Source organism: Mercenaria mercenaria, chromosome 3, assembly GCF_021730395.1.
Source record: "Mercenaria mercenaria strain notata chromosome 3, MADL_Memer_1, whole genome shotgun sequence".
Classification (NCBI taxonomy): Eukaryota; Metazoa; Mollusca; class Bivalvia; order Venerida; family Veneridae; genus Mercenaria; species Mercenaria mercenaria.
In genome coordinates this window covers 86,157,851-86,181,387 of record NC_069363.1, presented here as the reverse complement: position 1 = coordinate 86,181,387, position 23,537 = coordinate 86,157,851, and the positions used below count along the sequence as shown (strand labels likewise).

At 32.8% G+C, this 23,537-nt stretch overlaps 1 protein-coding gene and 1 long non-coding RNA gene across 2 annotated transcripts; both read right to left on the bottom strand.

Moving 5' to 3' along the window:
* Positions 1-861: 861 nt before the first annotated feature.
* On the bottom strand, positions 862-10,113 carry LOC123524179 (snaclec B7-like). Its single transcript, XM_045302180.2, has 7 exons — positions 9,998-10,113; positions 9,674-9,787; positions 7,690-7,772; positions 6,693-6,783; positions 6,407-6,503; positions 4,651-4,773; positions 862-1,140 (listed from the first exon to the last, which is right to left on the bottom strand). Exons 3-7 carry the CDS (start codon positions 7,765-7,767, stop codon positions 1,110-1,112), a joined length of 420 nt encoding a protein of 139 aa, XP_045158115.2. The 5' UTR covers positions 7,768-7,772; positions 9,674-9,787; positions 9,998-10,113; the 3' UTR covers positions 862-1,109.
* Positions 10,114-10,346: 233 nt separating this feature from the next.
* LOC128555759 (uncharacterized) lies at positions 10,347-18,207 on the bottom strand. The gene is made up of 3 exons (XR_008370336.1): positions 18,033-18,207; positions 16,982-17,037; positions 10,347-10,556 (listed from the first exon to the last, which is right to left on the bottom strand). It is a non-coding gene; the product is annotated as an uncharacterized LOC128555759 (long non-coding RNA).
* Positions 18,208-23,537: the final 5,330 nt, after the last annotated feature.

The window sequence follows — 23,537 nt, the reverse complement described above, 5'->3', positions numbered from 1 at the left end:
AGCGGACGCTCTACCACTAGGCTTCCGAGGCGGTTGCATGAGAGGTATTGAAATGTGCAACATCCCTGACATAATTACACTTTAGGACTCCGATACAGTAGTTTTAAAGGACTCCGATGCCTTTGTCATTTCATTTGGATTCAATTAGCGCGTTGTTGTAGCTGTTCAAAATACTGCACGGGAAGTATATATTACAAATTATGTATGTACATGTATACCAGAAAGACGATGTTGGCTCGAATGTCCATGACAAAAATGTGACTCATACCGATTGAACATGGAAAACTCATTGTGTACTAGACCAGAGCAGCTTACACTTGTCAATAGATTCATTATTTTATAAATTAATTAAAGTTTCGTTTTAGGACAGGATTCGTGAGAACTTGCTTTCTTTAGTTGCGAGCGCTTTGAGGTACCGAACACGGTGAGCAGTAAGATGTTCTTCATGGATCAACTCTGTGAGCACTGTTAAAATCATTGCTAGCGCTAGATTGCCATTTAACGAGATCTTCTGGTCTAACACAAGAAAGAAAGTGAGAAGGAACTTGTCTCAAATTCTCTAGGCACTTTATGAATCAAACAAATTAGACGTGTGGGGCTCTTCAGTGTAATTTCTGTCTCCAAAAATCATAAGGTGAGGAAATGTACAGCTATAATCGGGGCCTCTGAGAACCATTTCATAGCCTTACGATTGTGCTGCCTGCATCTTACACATATCTACCCTATTTATAGTGAAGTCCTATATCTTGGCATATTTTGCAACATTTTCGCAACATTTCTGTCAGTATAATATAGTTTCCTCTAAGTAGTTCATAGTTTGTAAGGTTAGATAGATCCAATAACCAAAAAATATAACAACACTGTATTTATAATTTTTATTCAGTTAAAAACTGATATACTTTTATTCGCAGAAAGTCAACAAAATATGCAAAATAACAAAAACTCTCGTTTTTAAATTCTAGTTAGTAAAATGTTAACAATGTTTGATCTCGTTTTGAATAATAAATGGCTATATATCTTACAATTGTCTTTAAAAAAATAATATTAGAACACACAAAATCACGTATGTGCAGACAGAGTTAATGCAGTCCTTTTCCGTGCATATGTGTTTAACCAAAAATACGAGACTCATATGGTGTCCTGAAAAAAAGATAAACATAAATCTAGTAAAAGGAGGAAAAAGAAATGATATCTTGTTAGGATACAAACATGTCTTAATAACTAAACGATCTTATTTATTCCTGTTAGAGATCAGTGCTAATTGTGTGTAGAAATAAATCACTGTTATTTTTTGACGAGTTATTTTTTAACAGGTGATGAACAGTAAATATTACCTATCATTAAATAAATGATTAAAAGCAATAAATATTCCCATCATTTTTTAACACTTCATCCATATAACCCTTTAAAAATTAAACGATTTAGAACAGTTTTCAATTCATATCACACAAGACGGCCGATCATATTAATACTGTTGCTACAAATATAATGCAGCAAATTTCATAAAATACAACTCATTGATGTAATTATGTATAGAATGGATAAAAAATGATAATTATGCAGCAAAAGCTATTTAAAACTTCCAACAAATAATCCAAGACACTATTTAGATTTCTTCAAATGAATTTTATTTGTATGAATTAAAGTAGATAACGTTATAAATACGACGTAACAACGTTGGTTTATATTCCCATTTTGAGTATTACTCAATATTGCCTGTGTCCGAAATTAATTAATTTCTGTTAAATGAATCCAATACTGGTAGTTTCTCAAGGTTTATAGAATTGATCGTATGGACATGCTATCGGTGCCGCTGCCATGGCCAGTATTTTTAGGTCATTAGCTTTGTATCGAGAAATATACACAAATTCGGTAGTAGATATATGCATAGTGCACGACTTCATGTGCGCAGTATTATTCCATGAAAGAACGAGTGCATATTTCTCGATGCATAAGTAATAAACATTAAATCAAAATATGTGCCTTCAATCATCAAATGATATGACTAGTTTTTTAATGTAAATAAACTACAATATTTCTTCGTTACTAACTGAACGCGACGACAGTCAAATAAGAAATGACGTCTCATATGACGTCGCGCACATATGAAATTTGCAAGTCAATATGGTAATAATTGACGTCTCTGGCTCTATTGGTAAGAGCAAAGAGATTGAAAGTAAGTATTTTATTGTTCCGTATTACATCATTTTCCGAAGCTGAAATGTCAATTTTTGTATATTGTTATTGCTTATTTTGTTAATTTTTATAATCCACACCAGATCTATGTTAATGAGAACATTCACCCTGACTTTAGATCATTCGTCGTATGCACTGCTATGAAGTTTCGCTCAAAAACTGAATAACGTAAACTTCTAGTGTAACATACAATATAACAAGAAATATCTTTAAAAATGATGGTCGGCGAATTGTAATAAGGAAAGAAGTTTATGAATTTTTCATCTAACATTCATCTTTCATCTAACATTTTTCAAATTGCAAAACTAAACACCGCACTTTAACAATTTAAATGGTTCTCTTTTAATTTTTCGCAAAGGTTTCGTAGGGTTGCAATTTTGTTTCGTTTATCCTTAGACGAATAATTACAGCAGTAGTTTAATGAAGATTCATGAAGTGGTTCATGAGAAGAGGTCATTAAACGTGTTTATATTTTTAGCTAAATTGGTCCCTATCCCCATTTGTAACAAAATAGCAGGAGACCTTACGATATTGTTACACATCGAGTTTGATAAAAATCCATTACATTTTAGTGGTTAATGCGAAGAAAGGCATATCTACTTTTAGCTATAGTGGTCCCTAATAATGCCCAAGTTCCTATATAAATAAATTTGGAAGAGGACCTTATAATGATGCTCCAGATCAAGTATGACAAAGATCCACCAAGCTGTTCATGAGACGCTGTATAAAGGCATTTCTAGTTTTAGCTCTAGCAGCCCCTAAAAGGGGTCAAATGTCCCAGCTGAACAAAGTTGGCTGCGGGCCTAATAAAGATGCTACAAATCAAGTTTGATTAGAATACATGAGAAAAAAATCAAAGGATTTTTTTATTTATTATTTTTATTTATTTCTAAAATAGGCCAACTGATCCCGCTTTAACAAATGCATATTCGCTATTCATGAATTTTTGGACAATGATGTCACACCTATAAAAAAGTGAAGGTCAAGCAAAACATACAATTGTAATTATTTCAATATTTCTGTTTCATAAGCAAAGTTTGACCGTAGTCATATCACAAAGCAAAGTTTGACCGTAGTCATATCACAGAGATAAACTGTATGCAGCGTACCTTCATTTCAGTGCAATGAACAGAACAGAACAAGCACTTTATTAAACTCACACCATAAATAAAGGTATATGAGTATACAAAGCAATTCCAACTTTACAAATCGGATCACGTGACAAAATATCGTGAACATGAAACAAAAAGAAAACAACAACAACAACAACAACAAAAATACACTTGTCATTACAGAAAAAAAAAGAATGAAAAAAAGAAAAAAGGGGGTATCTTGGTGGGGACATTACTACTTCTCGTTGTAAATATTGATTTTACATTTTTGAAAGAGACTATAAGTGAATGTGTATCGACAGTTGACCTTAAAACATTGCTAAAATCTTACTGGTCACTTTGGCATGCCTCTGTCTAGAAATAAACTGTGTCAATTTCAATGTGAGCAAAACGTGGGTGACCTGTTATGTGTTATTTGTATTCTTATCGGATTATCTTCATTGACTGTATTGTGCTAATTTCGGCAATTATATTTTCAAGGTAAGCTTTTATATAAATATAGATTAATAAGTTTGTGATAGATTCTAAATAATGCTCAAACATGTGCACTTGCGTACACTACTGTGACTACGTGTAGAATGTCATTGGTTGACAATTAATATGACAGTAACTTTTGAGATTCAGTCATTATATAGCATATATATAATAAAACAGATTTCAACTGAGTTCAATATTTGCATACAATACTAAAGAAAAATATTCATATATAATAAATCAGTTAAATAATTTATAACAAATATATCAAAGCAAACAAGCACTCATTTAAATATGCAATCTGAATAAGTCACAAAAGCAAGAAACCTTTTCATATACAGACGACAATTGTAACAAGAAAAATCTTTTAAAAAGCACTTCTCTACATAAAAGACTCTTATCACACCCTTATTAATGTGATACGCAGACCGTATTCAGCTCTTTCTTTAATTTGATATATGTTGGTATTTGAACAGGTTTTTATCATATTTATTAAACTTACTTATCATTTTGAAATATATCAATATTCTTGCTAAATATACTGAGCCAAAGTTAGCTTTAAAACTGTGAACAGCGTCGTTTAGGATTAACGCTTTGTCTACATTTCACTCAGCGTAGCACAATCAACAGAGTGAAAGGAATTGACACTCTCGTCCAATCAGGCAGAGTGTTGCATAAATCTTCCATTTTGATAAATTATCTATAATGCGTTATCAAGTAGTTTGATTTGCAAACTGAAGTAACGTGGCATAGGTAACGAAAACGAATTTAGACGGCGTTCGCCGAAAAAAACATAGTCGGATGCTTTCTTGCTCATAAAGTCGCATTCAAATCATATTGCTTACAAGTCAGGGTAGGAAGGGCTTACTTTTCTTCACAAAGGAAGAATGATGGGTTGTTGCATGAATATGCTGTCCACCGGAAGCTTTTGGTTGGATCCATGGCAATACACAAAGGCTCATCAGTTGCTGTAGGCTTTGTAATTCCCCAGCTGAAAACAGTTAAATGTACAGGTATTTGTCAAATAAACAACATTTTAAGGAGAGGACAGCCGTAAGCTGATATAGCTTTCTGTCTAATTCCTTAATTAATGTTCAGTAAATGTTTCATTTATCACTGAAATAAAATATGTTTAAAAAGAAACTAAACAACATTTGCAAATTTTGCGCGAGGTGCAAAACTTGCGCATGTTAACAGCGCTGAAGGAAACACATTAAATAAACGAAGGCGTTTACGGCGATATTTTTTTTCCTTCTGTGTGTTTGTGTGTTTGTTGTTTGTTTTTCGCCGGGTTAACGTCACAAATACACAATTTAGATCAAACGAAGACGTCCAGCTGTAATGGTAAGAGAATACCTATGTGTCTAGTACCACAATTGAAAGGCATTATTTCATCATGGGTAGGTACCTGAGTAAAACATACCTTCCGTAGTAAGGTCCTCGTTTCATGTTTGTTTATGTGTGTGTTATTTCAGTGACAGAAAACTCTTTTTTTCACAAAACTTTTCATCAATGTAGCCGTTTTGATATATAATATAAGAAACAATGGCAAATTGAATTTAACTTTTTCATGTCAAAGTCAAACATTTAGACCTAAAATTAGGATACATTAGTGTTCTAGCTGCCAACAAGATTTTAAAAGCAACCCACAAAATCTCCGCTTTTGAGTTACGTTTTATCTATGTACTCAGACTATAAAAGAATACGTTGTATTTATTGTCAAAGCGATATGTGCATCTTTGTTCTATATAAACTGTCAATGAGTCCGCATGAACTTAATAATAACTTGACCTAAAACCACAATATATGTCAAATAACACATTTTTCACGGACCGAATAGACATCATATGTAAACATTACTCACGTATGTGCTCGCACTTGAAATATTAACGAGAAATGTTGGCATTTTACTAATGTATATATCCTCAGTTTAAATTAAGTTTATTTTTTAAAAAAGGTTATCTTTAAGTGTATTGATTTTAGAGAGAAACGGCAATTTTAGCGGTAGCTTCAAACACCAGCATGTATCAATTACGAAAACAACACTTTTGGCACATATTCTTTACTTAAGGTATCCAATCCACAAATAGGTAAATTTCGATGCCTGGTGACCCCATGCTTTTTTGGTATCATTTGAAAGAGTTGTGTCTGCTGAACAAGAATTGATAAATTAGATGACCATAAATAATATGCAAGAATAATTACAGTCCTCTTTTATGACCGCAAAATGATAACTCTTACACTGTAACAACTGGATTTCTGTTGAAGTGTCATTGAAGACTATAAAGTAAAAAAATAAAAATTCTATAACATATTTTTATCATGTAATTTATATTTTCTTTTTCAGTAGATGATATACTTTCAAATGATACCAAAATTATATGAGGTTACCAGGCATCAATATTTGATATATTTATATAGCACTGTTATATAAAACTTGCTTATTTGTGGATCGGATACCTTAATTAATCTTTTTTGTGAGAATCCAAGTAAGGTTCATCAAAATGTTGTAGAAAGTGTATCTTATAATCCAGAACCGTATTTTGATTAAGTAAATCGATGATTGCTTATAATAGAATTAATTCTTGTAAATGAAATATAAATCATAAAATGCGTTCACATACAGATAGGGATAGTTTACTACTCTATCGCTCAACCATTGTTCCTGGTTAGTTTCAAGGATCTGTCCTCCAATCCAGAAGTTTGTATCTCTTCCATTACCTTTAGAAATAAAGAGAAAAAGTACTAAAAATAAACTTCAAAATAGATATTAAAATGTTATGTGAAATGTTAATAAATAAAGGCCTGTCTTTAAAGGTATTTGAATAATTTTGTTAATATGTAGTTTGTATTTCTTATTTCACTATGGCACGGAATATATCAGCAAAACTATTATTTATATTATCTTACTGTATACAGCCTCCAAGTAAGTGCTGACTGATGATTCCTGTTCTGATGTTTCTGGTACAAATAAATGTCCACCTCTAGCTTTACACACGGCCTGAGCAAATTTGTAAAAATGGAATTAAACGTGAACGTTTTCTACAACTACGTGGATAATCGTTAAAGTGTGTGCTTTATTGACACATTTTAAATGAATAAATATCTAAGTTTACCTTCAAATGCAATTTATAGGGCCTTTTTATTTTTCAGTAAAATCTAGATAATAATCCATTTATTCAGGTAAATTAATTTAATGTGTATCATGTTATAAACAAAAACAGGATATGCAACTATTAGAATCCTCTATTAAAGTCGCGCAATATTCCCAGCGTAAAACGAATATATGTGACGTATACTCGCGAAATAGCATTACATTGCCTAATAAGAGTGTTTCTGTTAAAACGGCAAAACTGTTAAATCTTTAAAACGAATTGGACTACTTGCATTTATGAAATCATGGCCCTTTTTTGTACTATGTTTTTTGAAAGCGAATGTCAGCATATATGTATCTCTCTAGGTATACATCATAACCGAATAAAACTTGCCATGAAAATATTAACTGTGTGGCATTATATTTCGTAACCTATGCTATCATTTTGATAAAGTTTTGCGCCTCTTTGGACATAAATTTGTTTAACAAAATTCTAATGGCGATTGTCATTGTAAATACACATCATGATACACTGTGCAACAGTAACGATTCAATAAATTACATGAAAATGTATTTCTTATCTAATGATTATCATCTTATAGAGTGTCCTATTCACTGACATTATTATAAATGAATATTTGATAGAGAAACCAACTGCGTGTAGGGTTAGGAAAGTTATTTAGTACATCTGTCATGGTACATGACAAGCCTATATGATACTCTACACGATAAGAATGGCCTAATTCCTAGTGTATTGAAACCTTAGCAAATAAAAAAAAAACAAAAAAAAAAACAATCTAATAGCTAACCAACCTCGGCATCTTCCCATGTTTCCCTGCGTTGAAATACGACAATACAAGTGTCAAAACATTTTATTCGCGCCCCTGACATGATATCTGAACAGAGAAAATATAATGTGTACAATATCAGCTTGGAAAATTATAATAATCTGTCAATGTTTATAAAAGAAAATAGGAAGGTACTTGTTTTATCGTTAACGATGCTTTGGCGAATTATCGATAAAAGAGTTACCCGAAAGCCAGAAATTCCCAACTGAACCACAGGTGGTAGACTTCTTGCTTACCTAACTTTTTTAAATAAGAGAACGAAACTCTTTGTAGCACTCGTTCTTATAGTAGCGTATTTACATAAGTGTCCAAACCAAAATGACGTCATGACATTTCAAAAACATATCAAAAACGCTCACCAACAACTTTCCAGTTTATTTCTATCATTTGTAGCGTGTGTTTTGTTTTTCCAAGTAAAACAGGTACATTTGAATCGAAAAATATACTATATGAAACAAAAGGCAACTAGCAAATTATTTGATTTGTATCGAATTGTACGTGACAAAATATAATCAATCTAAGAATCGTTAGTTGTCATTAACTGCACGTGAGTCATCTGGCAAGTGGAATGCCAAATGGGTACTTCCAGATAGGCAAGATCAACAGAAACACCAGTCTACTGGTCAAGAAAGGCATAGTATGCATTAAAGGTACTTCAATATTCATTTTAAAATATTAAATAATATTCTTTCGACCAGACATACTATGACTAGACAATATAAATCGGCTATGTAGTCTGTTCGGATTGGTATTGTTGTAATTTCTTAAATGCAACACATTTTTCTTTGTATTAACGGAAAAATATCATTTTTATTAACGTTTCAATTTGCAAGATACATACATATGAAAATATAAAATATCAACAATACAATCATGCAAACCTTTCTCTTAAGAGATATGAATATTAATTTTGATACTTTTATCATAATTATCTTTAATAGTTATAATTGGTAAAGTATAATGAAACTGTTAATTGATTATTTGGGTGTTAAGTATTGGTTAGTAAGAACCTGGGATTCCCAGCCAGTTTATTATGTAACGTAACCATTGATTATCAGGTTAACCTGAAAGTTTCAGATACTGTTGTAAATCTTATATTTCTGCCTTGTAACTGGAATAAGTAGGCCTGGAGTTAATTTGACATATTGGGTCTGTAATTGCATTAATTTATGACATTTACAGGTTAACCCATCATTTCTGGAAAAGTAAGACTTAAATCCTTTGTTCTTTTTTTTGTACTGTAGTTCACCATAAGTAACCTGAAACATTTGGGTCTTTGGGTCTACCCGAGAGAGTTGGGTCTTCGGGTCTATCTGTGATTTTCAGGTGCTCCAGTATATAAAGATCTGAATATCTAAAAGAGGGAAGAATTTGATGAACTAAGTTAAGACGAATTAAGTTAAGCTCTAGAGTATCCTGTTGAAAGCATCTCTTGTGTTTTGTATTAAAAGTAAATACTTGACTTTTGAAGAACTAAAATTCTATATGAAAGTTATATGTTGCAATTTCTGGATTATGTATGACTGTGTTTATTCAGAGTGAAAGAATAAATTAGTATTAGTAAATTCACTTTTGTTATTATTATGCTAACTTGGCTAGTGGCAGCAGTACAGACATTATTTTGCCAACGCTAACCAGGATAGCAACTTGATTTCCCAGTAAGGGATGGTGGCAGCGAATATATGAGATTTATAAGGCAGGAAAGTTTCTGCCAACTATTAGCTGAATCAGTGAGAAGTAGATTCGGTTACATTATGTAACGTTTTATTCAACTCGCACCTTTCAAAAAACAATGAATATATTAGTTTGTTATTTTCCGAAGACTATAATTATGTATATAATTTTGTACTTTAATATGCAATCATAATGTTAACTTATACAAATTATAACTATACTAATATCCAATACGATTTACTGTAGACATACATAAATAACAAAACGTTACATACCTATACATATCTTGCCATCAGTTGACAATGTTTTTCCAGGAATGCATTCGTGGCATATGGAGTTACCGGTGTTTGTACAAGTCAGATTACGACAATCGGGGAAAGTTGTGCATTCTAGAAAATGAAAGACTTCTCATCAGTTAAAACATATTCACACTTAGTAAGAAACAAATAATTTTGATTTGTATATAGAACAGGATCAGCTTAAACGCTTCAAGAATTGGGAAAGTCTAAGGTAAAACTAAAGGAAATGCCGTGTTTGAAATTCATTTGTTGATTGATAATTAATGTTTAATAAAATCAAGAATTAAAGAGTGTGGTAACCTTTACATCCATTATCGTATCCATCAGAATAGTACCTATCCTCACATTCCGTACATTTTATTCCATCCGGAGTTCCACCACAGCTTTGTTGGCCTGGACGACAGTGTGGTATATTGATGTGTTATTATAATAAAAAGAAAGTATTGTTATTCGTTATTTTTCTATAGTAATACTAGTAAAGGTGCACTTATATTGATATATTTCCTATGCCTATTTTGTGGGCTTAAGAGAACATGTGTCTACTAAACAATCACACCTGTTGACAGAAGAGAATATTGAACTTTTGACAGGATTTTAAAGACAATAAAGTTGTAATAAAACATAGCAAGCAATTGTGTCTTACGTTCACAACATTCACCATATCTCCACGAGGGACAGTGACATCTTCCGGAAAAATAGCTATGACCGTAGTGGCAGAACTCATTGCAGCCTTCAGAGAACCATTTGTCTTGATACAAAACACATGATTCACACATTCTTTTACGTGTTCCCCCGCCGCATGACTTTGAGCACGCATGCCAGCTGTGACAATGTGGATAGGTATTTGCTCTGCACATATCTGATGATAAAATGAATTTAAGACTTAAATTTTAAGACATGTCGGCTTTTCAAAGAAATATGTGTGAAATATCAGAACAGAAGTAACTGCTTAAAAAAATTGACATTTACATGCCTAGCAAAGGCAAATTACTGTTAATACATAATCAAGTAATGCTACTTAACACTTCTCTGCAATAAGGAATTCAGAGGGTTTCGACAATTGCAACATGCGAAATGATAATAAACCATGTATGATATTTGATCGATAGCTGTTTATTCAAATATGTCATGTCTACACTCTGCTATAATGGCTAGGAAGAATATGTTTCTGTTACATTTAAGCCAGCTTGAAGACAAAACATTATATAATGTCATTTAACCATAATGCAATTCATTTTGTTTACATTATCCTTCAAGACAATTGCTTGATAAATGCGATTGCTCATGAGCATATCGTGTTTCAAGAAGAAGAGTATCCAAAGAAATAAACACAGGCATAGAAGATGATTGTCTGTTTATGTTATAATTTTGATATCATACCTAAGCAACATTTCGAAATGAATTGCGTACAATAACTTAAGAAGTTTAACTCTACGGGCCTTCCGAAATAATTTTAATTTACCCAGCATACAAAAGCGTTTTACTTAGTGGTGTGTGGTCTTCTCAGTAACGGCTCCAATCTTATTCCGAAGTTTTCACTATAAACAAAAGATAGCTATAGCACAAGTTAAAAGATTTCCTGCGGCCAGTACAAACTAGATATTGTCATGGACGTATGTGTGACCACTAAGCCTAAAAAGTAATATTATGGGTGAATAGCGTGCTTGTTTTTTATTATACCATTACGCCTTAATGTAGGAAATTTTACTCCATTCTTCATGTTTTACAAGTAGATCTGTGAAATATGTATTTCGTAATACTGAAAGTTATTGTTTTGAACACAAAAACAACTATACCTCCCTTTCATGTATAACATAACTTTTAGCTCAACTGGTTACATTCCCTGACTATTAAAATACTTAAGTAGAGCTATCAAAAATGCGATTCATGCCTTCATATGGACTTCGTTGACATATAGAGCAAAAACAACACAGGACCATAATCCAGGAAATTAAAATGCAACTCAAAAAATCATTTCCTTATGCACACCTAGGTATCAATATTGATCATTGCTGAAAGTTTGAATAAATGATATGAAATAATGAAGGAGGAATTCAGGTCACAAGCGTTTCTCTATATTATAGAGGAAAAACAACTGAAAATTATCTATGTCAGCTTTATTGCAAAAAGCGGCGTTCCATAAATGCGATAAGCCAATCGCATATCGGTAAAAAATCACGTGAAAATATCCATGTGTTACACTCCTTGTTGCTTTCCAATATACCTGCATAATATGAAAATAACAGGTCTCTTACTGTATTACTTTTTTGAAATACATGAAAAGAAAATCTTAGAGCTTCCAGTAGACTAAGTACTCGTTATAAATACACCTTCAATAAATTATAATGTATGAGTAAAAAACGAAAGGAGGTACAACAGAAAGCAGATATTAAATGATAAATGAAATAAGAAATAATAGTCTGGTTTTTCTTCTTTTGAGCTTACATTGAGCTTACGTAGTGCTCTTAGTAAACTATTTTGTGAGTCCATCTGTCCGTCGTCAGTTCCATCATATTTTCTTAAAACGACATTTCCTGCATCACAATCGAAGATATATCAGTCAGAATAAAATTAAAAGGTATACATATTTTCCAACCTATTTAATTTCATTTATAAAAATTCCAGCACTCTTTGATGACATGATTTATCGTAACCACTCCTTAAATATGAACCTAAGGCTGACAATAACAGCACTAAATTCATATGTACACGGCTTATGAAATCTATTAAAATGTACCACGGAGCAACTTTTAATGTCTGACGCTAATGATGATGCAATTGTTTTTATCATTATCTGTTTTGCCGTAGATTTTTTTTCAAAATTGTAAGTCAAATATGCCTCGATGATGAACAATTCAAGTGAATATGTGCAAATCGCATGTGTTTAGTAAATGTGGACGATCCATTTTGCTTTGACCTTCTATATATTCCTTACATGAGAAATTATTTTAATTTTATCACTCATTGCACACGTTTATAACATTCCTGACCTGCAGTATATGTTGTAATATGTTTCCAAAATACGCCCTCTCTCACTTACAACGTGTTACGTTTATTCTTATAGGAAATGTATACTTGATCGCACTACAGGGAAGTAAGCAGGTTAGTTATAAAAAAAAAATTACAAACATAGTAACCTTAATAAAATCCTATAGTTTTGTTACTATCATTTTACTGAGGCAAGAATATATATTCCTAAATGTTTGTATTGATTTAATTTTCACTTTGTTTTGATGACTTTGCTACGACTTACTAATTTATTCTAATATTGAATACATTGTTTGATTGAAAATAGCTCTAGATGTAATCATGTTTGTTTGACACTAAATACATTTTCTTGAATCATGACAGAGTTGGCTGTTTGCATAAACATGTTTTTAGATATAGCTAGAGATTCGGTCAAGTAGAAAATAAAATACGCTCAGCCTGGCTACTCTTTCTGAAGGTAAGGAAATGAATTTCTGCTTGTATCGAGAGAATACTAGTAAAACACTTAACAGTACCAGAAACTGCACAATATTTAATTTTGATTAATTAGATGGAAATGTCAAGGACATTGTTGCAAAACAGGCTGCAATATCCGATAATATTCTGCATTAGAGTAGACACCAACTTCCTATGCATACTTTTGAGCTTAGACAAAGTTTCTAGCAGGAGTTGTTAGACAGATATATGGGCCTTTTCCACGACACAACACTTTAGTAAAAATTTTAAGTACATATTTCTGGTCATGCAGATAAATCACTAGTCACAATTTTCATTGGTATTTTCTCACGAAAAGGCCAATCTCCCTAATACAAACATGCTCTTGATCGCACAATAGTTAATGAACATAATCTAGTACTTTTCTTATAATCATCAAGTAAAATTCAAACAGTGTTCAGTAAAACAGAATTGCTGATTCTAGTAGTTGATAAAAAAAGTAAAGCTTAGATGTAAAATGATCAATAGTTATCATGGAAAATGACAGTTATATGCGAAAAACGAAATCTATTTTACAAATATATGTTGATAAACAAGGTAAATGTGCCTAATGTGTTTTTACTCTATCAAAATGGGGATTACTGTGAAAGAAAATGACCGGGAAATAATGGCAGTTGAAGTAGAACCGTCTGTTTTGGCGAAAAGGCCATATAAGAAAGGTAATCTACAGCATACAGAGAAATGTTTGTTGGTGGTAGGGTAAAATGATGTCAAACAATCAAGACGTTTATCTATAAACATTGCATTCGTGTCCTAAACGGGACACAATACGTACTCGTTGAATACACACTAAATGTTTAAATTTATGATCGTTAAACACATTGTTCAATTTCAAGGTTAAAAATCAATTTACTTTCTTTGTTTCGAATGGAATTCATGTATATGGTCTTTGCTGGTAATTGTCTCAGTTTTACATCTGCTGCTTAAATTATTGTTAATGCTAACTAGGTTGAGCATTGTGTTGTTTTCCTGCTTGTATAGTTTATTGTTTCGTTACTCTTTGCTTTGCTCTGCTCTGATTTGTGTGTGTGCGCTCGCGCGCGCGCGTATGGGTGTGTTTGTGTCGTGCACCTGAGCCATATTTGTGCTTATAAGGTTTGGAAAGCTGAAAAGTCGCCACATGACCTATAATTGTGTTGTTGCGACGTTAAGCCCGACAAAAACAAACAAATGTAAAAAAGATATTCAGTTAACTATTTATGGCGTGACCACTAAATTAGAGGTTTATTTCATCCACAACCATGGGCTAATTTATCATTACAGTTGTCGAAAATATATTTTATAATAACATGACAAAGAAGTTTTTATTAAGGACATAACTCAACTGTTATGCTGTTATACTTTGACCTTTATCTAAAAAGTATTTTAAAATTTGTAGTTTGCATGTACCATTGATCTATTTACCACTAACATTTGAATACCTTTACATTATTTTAACATTTACTTCTTTTCCTAATAAATTTGAATACATCTTACTTCTTAATCCTGCAAATTCCACAGTTGGAATGCCTGCAGCCTCATCCTTTAATTTGTCAATTAGTTTTGTATTATTCTTGAAATTAAATTTTGAATCCGAACTACATTCACTTGTGTCAAATAAATTCTTGTCCTTGCAAAAATCCGTATAAGTTGTTTGGTATTATAAAATTAATGAAAGTACTGTGGTTCTTTGAGAAAACGTTCTTTTTGAGTTGATCTATTTTCCTTAATTAATAACATATCACATTGCTCTTTATATTGAAAGTTTGATATAAACAATCATAGCCAGATACAGTAAATGAGATACTATTCTGAATTTCTAATTAAGATATTTGATTTAATGTTACAGGAAATTTTACGCCAGTGCAGTCACACATTTCTTGCATATGTTTACATTTTGACTTTCTTTGAGGCTTCTCATTTACCTGAGGTTTTAAACAAAATGACATCACCTTAAACGTTCATTATTATCGTTCTTCATTATTCAACCTTTCATTGGAAGCTGTAACTTGAAATGGCCAGGGACTTTATATTTATTTATGTTTGTAATGGACATTTACTGAATCTATTCTCCATGCATTACCTTCTGAAATCCGATAGCCGATTTCATCGATTATTTCATCAAATTATTGATTATTTCATGCAAGAGTTTAAGCGTTTGTAAATTTCATCTCAGACAATAACAAAATTCTTTTCACTTTGACTGAAGAAAAAACTATTTATATACAATTTCTGATTGACTTCGTGAATGGCAAGACCGCTTGCAAGACGACTGGATAGATCACTAGCAGGACCAGTGAGACTTAAAAAACATTACTTTTAAAGCAACATTTTTTTAGCTTTTAAAGTGCTTAGTTCAGAAGTTTAATGTCCAATAATCGAAGACTTATTAAATGCATGCTACTATATATGTTCGATAATCGAAAGTAGCATGCATTAAATAAGTCTTCGATTATTGGACACATATTTAGAAGTGTGTACCAAAATTTTATATGTCTTCGATTATTTAACGTATATATACAGTAATGTATCAAATATGTCTTCGATTATTGGACATATAAATATAGTTAAAAGCAAAGTCTGTGCGATATTCAAATACGTTTTGTTTTTATCGTCGAACAAACGTAACATGAAAATGATAATTTGTATGCGATAATTGAACAGAAATATAAACAACTTAACGCATATGTGTCCGATTATTAAACATAATATAAAATTGGAACATGTTTTATTGTTTAAAGGAAGCAGAATAAATTTGTGAATACGGAAATTTAAATTTGTATGGTTGCTGACTATTTATTATCAATTTACATTACAGAGAAATGTCGAAATATAAAAATCTTTATTAATAAGTTTCACCATTTTGTCTTTGCCATATGTGTTGCACATAACTGATATATTTAAATCCTGACGCTTTTATTGAGCAAACATAAATTGTATCAGTTATCTTTTCTTGCCAAAACAGTACATATATGAAAAACAAAGCCATGAATCATGTGTATTTTTACTGATGAAACATAATTAAAGTTTAGACTTTCTGAAAATGTATGACTTGTTAATGTCCTGTTATTTATTGAAAAGAGGATTGACTTACAAAAAGTGCTAATAGAAATTACGTTCTTCTTGAAATATAGCGGCATGCCAATTTGGTTGTTCCATGAACTCAACCAGGTTGTAAAACAATAATAAACAGTTCTTTTAAATAGTCTGAATAACCAAGTTTCAGTATATCCCACCTAAGTGTTAAAATGTTTTATATCGTAAATTGAAAGACAGAAAGGCTCATCAGTATTCTGTATCAGTATGCTATTTTACTTCAACCGTGCTTAAACGTTCTGGGACAGTAACGAACATTTATATTTAGACAGACAGATAATGTAAATATATATTGTTTTTGAGTATTAGACCCCAAAAAAGTTATTTTCCCTGATAGCTGCAAGACAGTCCACATAAAAACACCAAAGATTTAATGCGTATACTTGATAAAGTCTCATATCAAGGTGGGGGAAAAAATTTACCTACTTATTGAAAATCAGTGATACACTTCACACCAGGTAACTTAATGTCAAATCTACGTTCATAGTGTAATATATCTTTAATGATATAAAATATGACTTCGTCCAATCTGTCTGTCCTTTATTTCAGTAGTATGGAGATTAAGAAGTCAAAATGTTTGTTTCAGTGAACGCAATACCAACGCAGTTTGAATATTTCTTTGTGAAAAAATTATGCTTTGTACATAGTTGTGAAGGACAGAAAGACATTTTCTTCAGACAATACATAATAGTTCAGAAAATGAAGTAGACGGAATAGAAGTCTTACCAACGTCTATCACTTGAAGAATTATCATCACGGCTTGTACAAGGTAATTCAATTTCCTAAAATGAAATAGCAATAAATCTGTAAAAAGAATGCAACCAAGAAGAATACTAGCAGACTCGGTTTGATTGAGTCTGTTCATGAGAGGTAATAAAATGTGCGGCACCTCTCACGCCCCCTAGCACCCGCTTGAGCGAAACTCTATTACACATGTTGAATGATCTCCATGATCCCAAAGGACCAGAAAATATAACAACACCGAATCTAAGTACAGGGAGAGTTTTACAGCAGCCACACGGCATTTAAAGATTGTTGTTGCGATAGTTAATAAATCTGTAAAAAGAGTCTTTGGAAGCAAAGAATGCAACCAAGTAGAAAAATAGCACACTCGGTTTGACTGAGCCTATACATGAGAGGTAATGAAATGTGCAACACCTCTCACGCCCCCTAGCAAACCTTAACATATTATTATTATTACTAGTATTATAAACATGTATCAACCAAACGTATTGTTAAGGAATATTTTATAGAACTTTTATTCTTTATTATATGACATTCAGGAACATAAAGTTTATGGAGAAATCACAATTATTAGACAATCCTGTAGAAACACGGGAAGCAACCAAAATGCAACAAATTAACATATCTGCAGACTTCGTTTAACCCAGTCCTTTATTATCAATATAATAAAAAAAGGAAATCTTCAATGCTCCTCAAGCTTCTAGAACAGGCTTAAATACAAATATTTTAAGGTAAAATATTGAAATATTATCTTTACTAGTTCAAACTTAAACGCGAAATACCCACTAAGACTAAACTCGATTTTGTGAAAGTCTATGATTTTACTGCAATCCTAAATCTAATTCCTCTATAATAATCTACGCTTATTGAAAACAGAGTACATATTTACAGTGAAAATCTTGGAGGGTATGGTAATTTTTCCATATCTGTACTTTTGTGGACTTTTAAAACTAGGCACCTAACACATAAAATAAAACCAATCGTACACAGATTTCTGTAAATATAGCTAGAAAGAGGTAAACAGTTGACTCACATTATGTAGAGTTTGCCCTAAATCCAATTTTACTATTCTAAAGCAATTCTTTATATCCTTGTTATTTTGCTAAGGATATTTTTTGTCTAATCTTTACAAGATCAAAGGTCTTTAAATGAATTTGACATGTTTGAATAAACTAGACGTTTTCGACATAGCTTTGTAACTATTTTCCTAAATCTAATTTGACACTCCTAACAATCATCTTGTTATCGTTTTTTTATACGCAGATAGATAACGTACCAATAAATTGTGTTATTTAAATGAAACGCTATAGATACGAATCAGGAAAGAACAGATGCCCCTTTATTGCAAAACATCATTAAATAAAATAACTCCACAATGCAGGGCAATCTAGACCAGAGTAGGAGAAAGAAAAATTCAACTGTAAGGCCACTTTATCAAACCACAGAAAAAAACGTCATGATTCTACAGGCTTTGATTCGGCCTAGTGACATATACTAGACCTCAGATGACCCAATTTCAAATCGCTCAAGCTTTCATACAGACGAGCATTACAGTTCTAGTAGAAAACATGGCCTTTACAATGTTAACACGGTCATTGTATGATTCGTTAGAGTGACCTACTTTTTGATCCAGTTTCAAATCCAGTCCGATCGGTTGTAAAAACAAACATATTGATTAAATCGTATTACAATTCGACCACAATTGTGAGTATTTGAGTTAAAGTGGAATTGTTCACGTCCGGCAACGACGACGGACACAGGTGCACAACTTCTAATGCTGAATAACATATCAGTAAAGGGTACTGACGGTAGTTCAAATACTTTTGGAGGTATTTATGGACGAAGTGTTCTGACGGACAGACGGAAAAACGAACAGACAAAGCCATATATCCCTACCACCAATAGGGGACATAATAAACCATACTTTTTTACCCATATGGGCATGTTTTTCCTACCGCACATAATATCATCGAATTATGTTGAGACGGTCCCTTTGAAATATCGATAAAAAGTTTAAAAGGGCCTTATTTTATGTCCAACCTTTCTTATCCCGACTGAATAAAACACAGGGTATTGTTTTTCGCGGTGATTCACCACAATACGTAATGACTATCTTCCAAAGGATCTCTTGCATATTTTATTACATATCATAATAATAGTTTTAAGTGCCATGCGGCGGTTGTAAAATGTCGTTCCATACTTGGACTTAGTGATGTTACATTTTCCAGTCCTTTGCGATTATGAAGAACATTTAATTTTGCTTAAAACGAATCCCATTTAAGCCGGTGCTAGCGGTATGAAGGGTGTTCACATTTCATTACATTTTATTAACAGACTCAATCACAAGAACGAGTCTGTTACTGTTTTACTTGGTTGCGTTCTATGCTTCCAATCGCTCTTCCCACATTTCCGTTTCCTCTCAAAGTGATTGAAATGTAATATTGTCTCTGCATGGATTACGAATTTCTATATTTAAATTGTTTAAGTTTTCGCATTTGGCGACAAACTGCTAATACTATCTTATATTTTATTTATAATTTCAGGAGCTTTATGTCATGACACCACATGGGTTGAAATATTTTCGAATTTAGGTAAGTCTTTAAATGGCCTCTAGATAATAAAGCTATATTACAGTATCAGGATTTCACTTTATATATAAGAGCACATGTTACGTGATATCAAGAATTTTGGTTAGAATTAACTGGAAATCTTGTTTGTTAGTCTTTTTAAAACAAATAGCTTATATAACTTTCAAATAACTTATAACTAGACCTTCAGGATGAAAAATGTCTTGTTCAAATTACACAAGAAGAATACTTTCACTTCACTAGATGAACAACTATCTTATTACAACGTCAATGACTTACCCGCAGCGGATTACAGTGTTAAACTTCAAAAATAATACAACAGTATGTCGCAGAAGTAGACGCCGCAATAAGGAAATGCAGTTATACATTTATTGAGGACTATACAACTGCATTGCATATTATTGTATTACTGGCGTTGTTATATTACAATATGTTTAATAGCTTTGATATTAAGCAGGTTTTTATAGCCATGTGGCATTTTCATAGACTAGCCACTAGACTGATAATAATTATATTTCTACATTTTTCCCTTTCTTGACAAATTCAATTTCATAAAGACAAAACCCAGTCTATTTTGGAGATTTTCACGGAGGAATGATGTTGAAATTATCAATTGGTCATAGGATATAGACTGGCTCAGTTCACTACATTTAATCATAAAAATGTAAAAAGATACAAATGTATATCATAGTCTAGGAACTAGTCTAGCACTTTCATTGTCAATAATTTCGGTGTACATGTACATAGTTTTACGTACACTTTAAGAATAGATATAAGTGAAATTTATATGGATTCAATTGTCAATCATGTTAATTAAACAATACCTCGTCGATATCTGTATGAATTCAACAAAACAACATAAAGCTGATATGAAATTAGTCAGCATTATGTAGAAAGCAGCTTACGCAATGAAGAGGAATGTGACTTGAAGATGGTGACATATTTTGCATGACGTTTTCTTATTTATGGTATTATTTCTGATCAAAAGATCTAAATAGAAGCTATGATGGTTTTGATATCATCTGTTAATTTCTTGATAAAATTGTGTATAATAATATTATAAATAGGTGTCAATATATGTGTGTCAAGATGTTTATGATATTTCATGTTTTTTACATTTTTTTATCATTTTGTGTAGAAACCCCTTGTTGGTTGTTTTACCTTTGTATGGCTGCTGAAATTCAAAGTTTACGAATATAGTCATTCTTTGCACACATTCATTTTTATTAGATATATTTGTAACATTAACATTTGCTCAGTTGTTGTACAGGCTTACATGCTATATATTTAACAGTAACTAATACATGTATAAGTTTTTAGTTTGGTTCCAAGTACTGATAACATCGTGATATAAAAAATACTCATATGCTGATACTTGTGTATATATTGTTAAATATCGAACATCTAAATTGCGAATATAAATCCAATGGTAGCAGTAGATGCAGGTGGGGTGATAAGTGAATATTTAAGAGATGTATTTGCGGTGTTGAGGAGAGAAAAAAAGCTCTTTTTGTACGTAGGATGTTCGCGCCGCGATCCTACTAATTCTCGTGATTTTGCTTCGCAGCTAATACCATTGGTTGCGGAGTGAAATGACAGAATTCAGCCAAGCGTGCTAGACAACGGGGACACGGAGCAAATGTCGTCACTATTGAAGTAAAATGGCAGTATTAAGTGGCAAAATTCGCAAGACAGCAGTGTCGTAGCGCGAAAACACAACGCTAAGTACGAACGCGGAGCAAAAGGCCGAGATTTAGGAGACACAATGGCACATCTCAGAGCAATTTTAAGATGTTATCTTGCACTCTCTTCACGTACAGTTTTCGCTTTGCGACCCCGGCATTTAAGCTATTTACTACCGTTGGACGCGGGTTGAAAACACGAAATGACAGAATTTAGCAACACGTACCTGAAAAAGGGGGTGCGAAGCAAAAGTCGTCACTACTCGGATTTAAGTAAAATGGCGATGGCATGGAGCGAATAATCGCTAAAGAGCGGTGTTGTAGAACAAAAACACATGACCATGCAGCGAGAGGTCGGGACATAATGACAGGTCTCAGAGCAAAAGGACGCTAACTTCGCTCCCTTCGCTCCGCGGCTTCGCCGTTTGAATTCTAACATTTCAACTTTTGGCCATCTTCCTTTTAAACTTTCTCATGTGTTCTCTTCTTGGAGTCGGGGTGCAAAATCAAAATTCGAAATGGCACAAATCAGCCACCCGTTTTTTGGTGTTTGATCTCTTCACAGTCAGTCATAACGTCATCAATTTGTAAGGTCAAATCAAGATTTACAAATAAGTCCAAAAATACAATAGTGTACATTCGTGTGCATACTCCAAGAATACACCTACAGCTATGTTTTATACCAACGCCAGCGCAGGTATTTGTCAGAGCCTAACTCAGCAAGAATAAGTTTTATTTACACTAACTCGTCTATCAAGCTGAAGTAAGGGTAAATAGGTGGCGTTAGTATTCAGGTCCTGTCGACTGACTGTTCCAATTCGGTGTCTATTCTTCCACCTGATAATTGCTTGTACCGTTTGATGCCATAGCTATTGTTCCCTCTTACATATTTCATATGATGGAGAATGATAGCCTAACGATTGACTGATTATAAATAAAAAAAGGAAAATAGCTTACTGCAGACGACTAATTATGTATTCAGCAAATACCTTTAAACTTATATTTTCCTAAGCTTTTGAGGCAAAGATTGATACATGTAGTATGTTTCGTTCTAAGTATGAAATAAGAGTGTCTGGTTTTCAAAATTATGTTTGTAGCATTTTAAACTCTAAAAATAAATCGTTTGGTTTAACGTTACTGTAATAATGGAACGTAATGACTGCGATTTGTTTATCAAACATTCAAATGATCGTTACTTTCTCCTATTATTCTATAAATAATATCAAAACTACGTATGTATTTGTCCTTTTTATGATGATGATTGGTGATTTTTTCAAAAATAAATATGTTAGCCATATCTTTCCAATGATTGAAGATAATCTTGGTTTTAAAGGTAAAGGTAAAGGTAAATTTTTTTTTTACCGTCGCTTTGTGAAACAATTTACATAAGCTCTGTAGAGCTTTTGAGCGACCCTATTTTAAGAACAGTTAAAACCAATTATACCTTACCCCCAGCAATTTGCTGGTACCCATTTACAGCTGGGTCGACTGAGGCAATCGTGATAAAGTGCCTTGCCCGAGGACACACCGCAATGGGAATAGCCAGGATTCGAACCAGTGGCCTTCACCACCGTAGGAAAGCGTCTTAGCCCACTCGACCACTGCGTCCACATTTTAGCTTGATAGTTTTGATTCTCTGCCCTGGATCTATTTAATGTTTCATAGGGTTGTATGTTTACTTTTGTTATAGGAATTGACTACACTAGAATTTGATTAATCGCTCGTGTTTTCATAGACAAATTTAAGTATAGTACCTATACTTACAGACCCATCCATATCAGGTGGACGGATAGCTCAGTGGTTTGCAAACTGGCCTTCCAATCCTGAGGTCGTGGGTTCGATCCCCGGTAGCTACTCGGGAATTTTCAGAAACGCTTTCCAGTGTTTCCCACCCAACTAGAGATGTACTGGTCAGGAACCTAGGCAATCCTTGCATGTATCAGTGCTGTACACTGGGCACGTTAAAGAACCAGGCTATCTATTCGCAAGAGCTAGGCTAAATTAGCCGGACAAGCCTGTATCTGATTTCTGATCTCTCTGTGGGGGCTTTGTCTCACTCTGTCCCTATGGTCAGATCGCTCTGTGTCTGTACTAATAGAGGATTAATTATGCGCCCTGTGTGGCTGCATTTGAACTATGTAAAGCGCCTTTGAACGTGAAATTGATCATGAAAAGGGCGCTATATAAATCTGGTATATTAATAATAATAATAATAAACCACCTTTTTGTTTAAAGAATGTTGCATTCACTGAAATAACAAGACCAACA

What these genes read in the sequence shown, in the direction of transcription:
- LOC123524179 (XM_045302180.2), bottom strand. Translation starts at nt 7,767, where the DNA reads ATGTCAGGGGCGCGAATAAAATGTTTTGACACTTGTATTGTCGTATTT. An exon ending in GTAGTAAACTATCCCTATCT is followed by an intron (nt 4,774 to 6,406) that starts GTATGTGAACGC and finishes AACTGTTTTCAG; the next exon opens with CTGGGGAATTACAAAGCCTA. An exon ending in TTCTTCCTTTGTGAAGAAAA is followed by an intron (nt 1,141 to 4,650) that starts GTAAGCCCTTCC and finishes TCTTTTTTTCAG; the next exon opens with GACACCATATGAGTCTCGTA.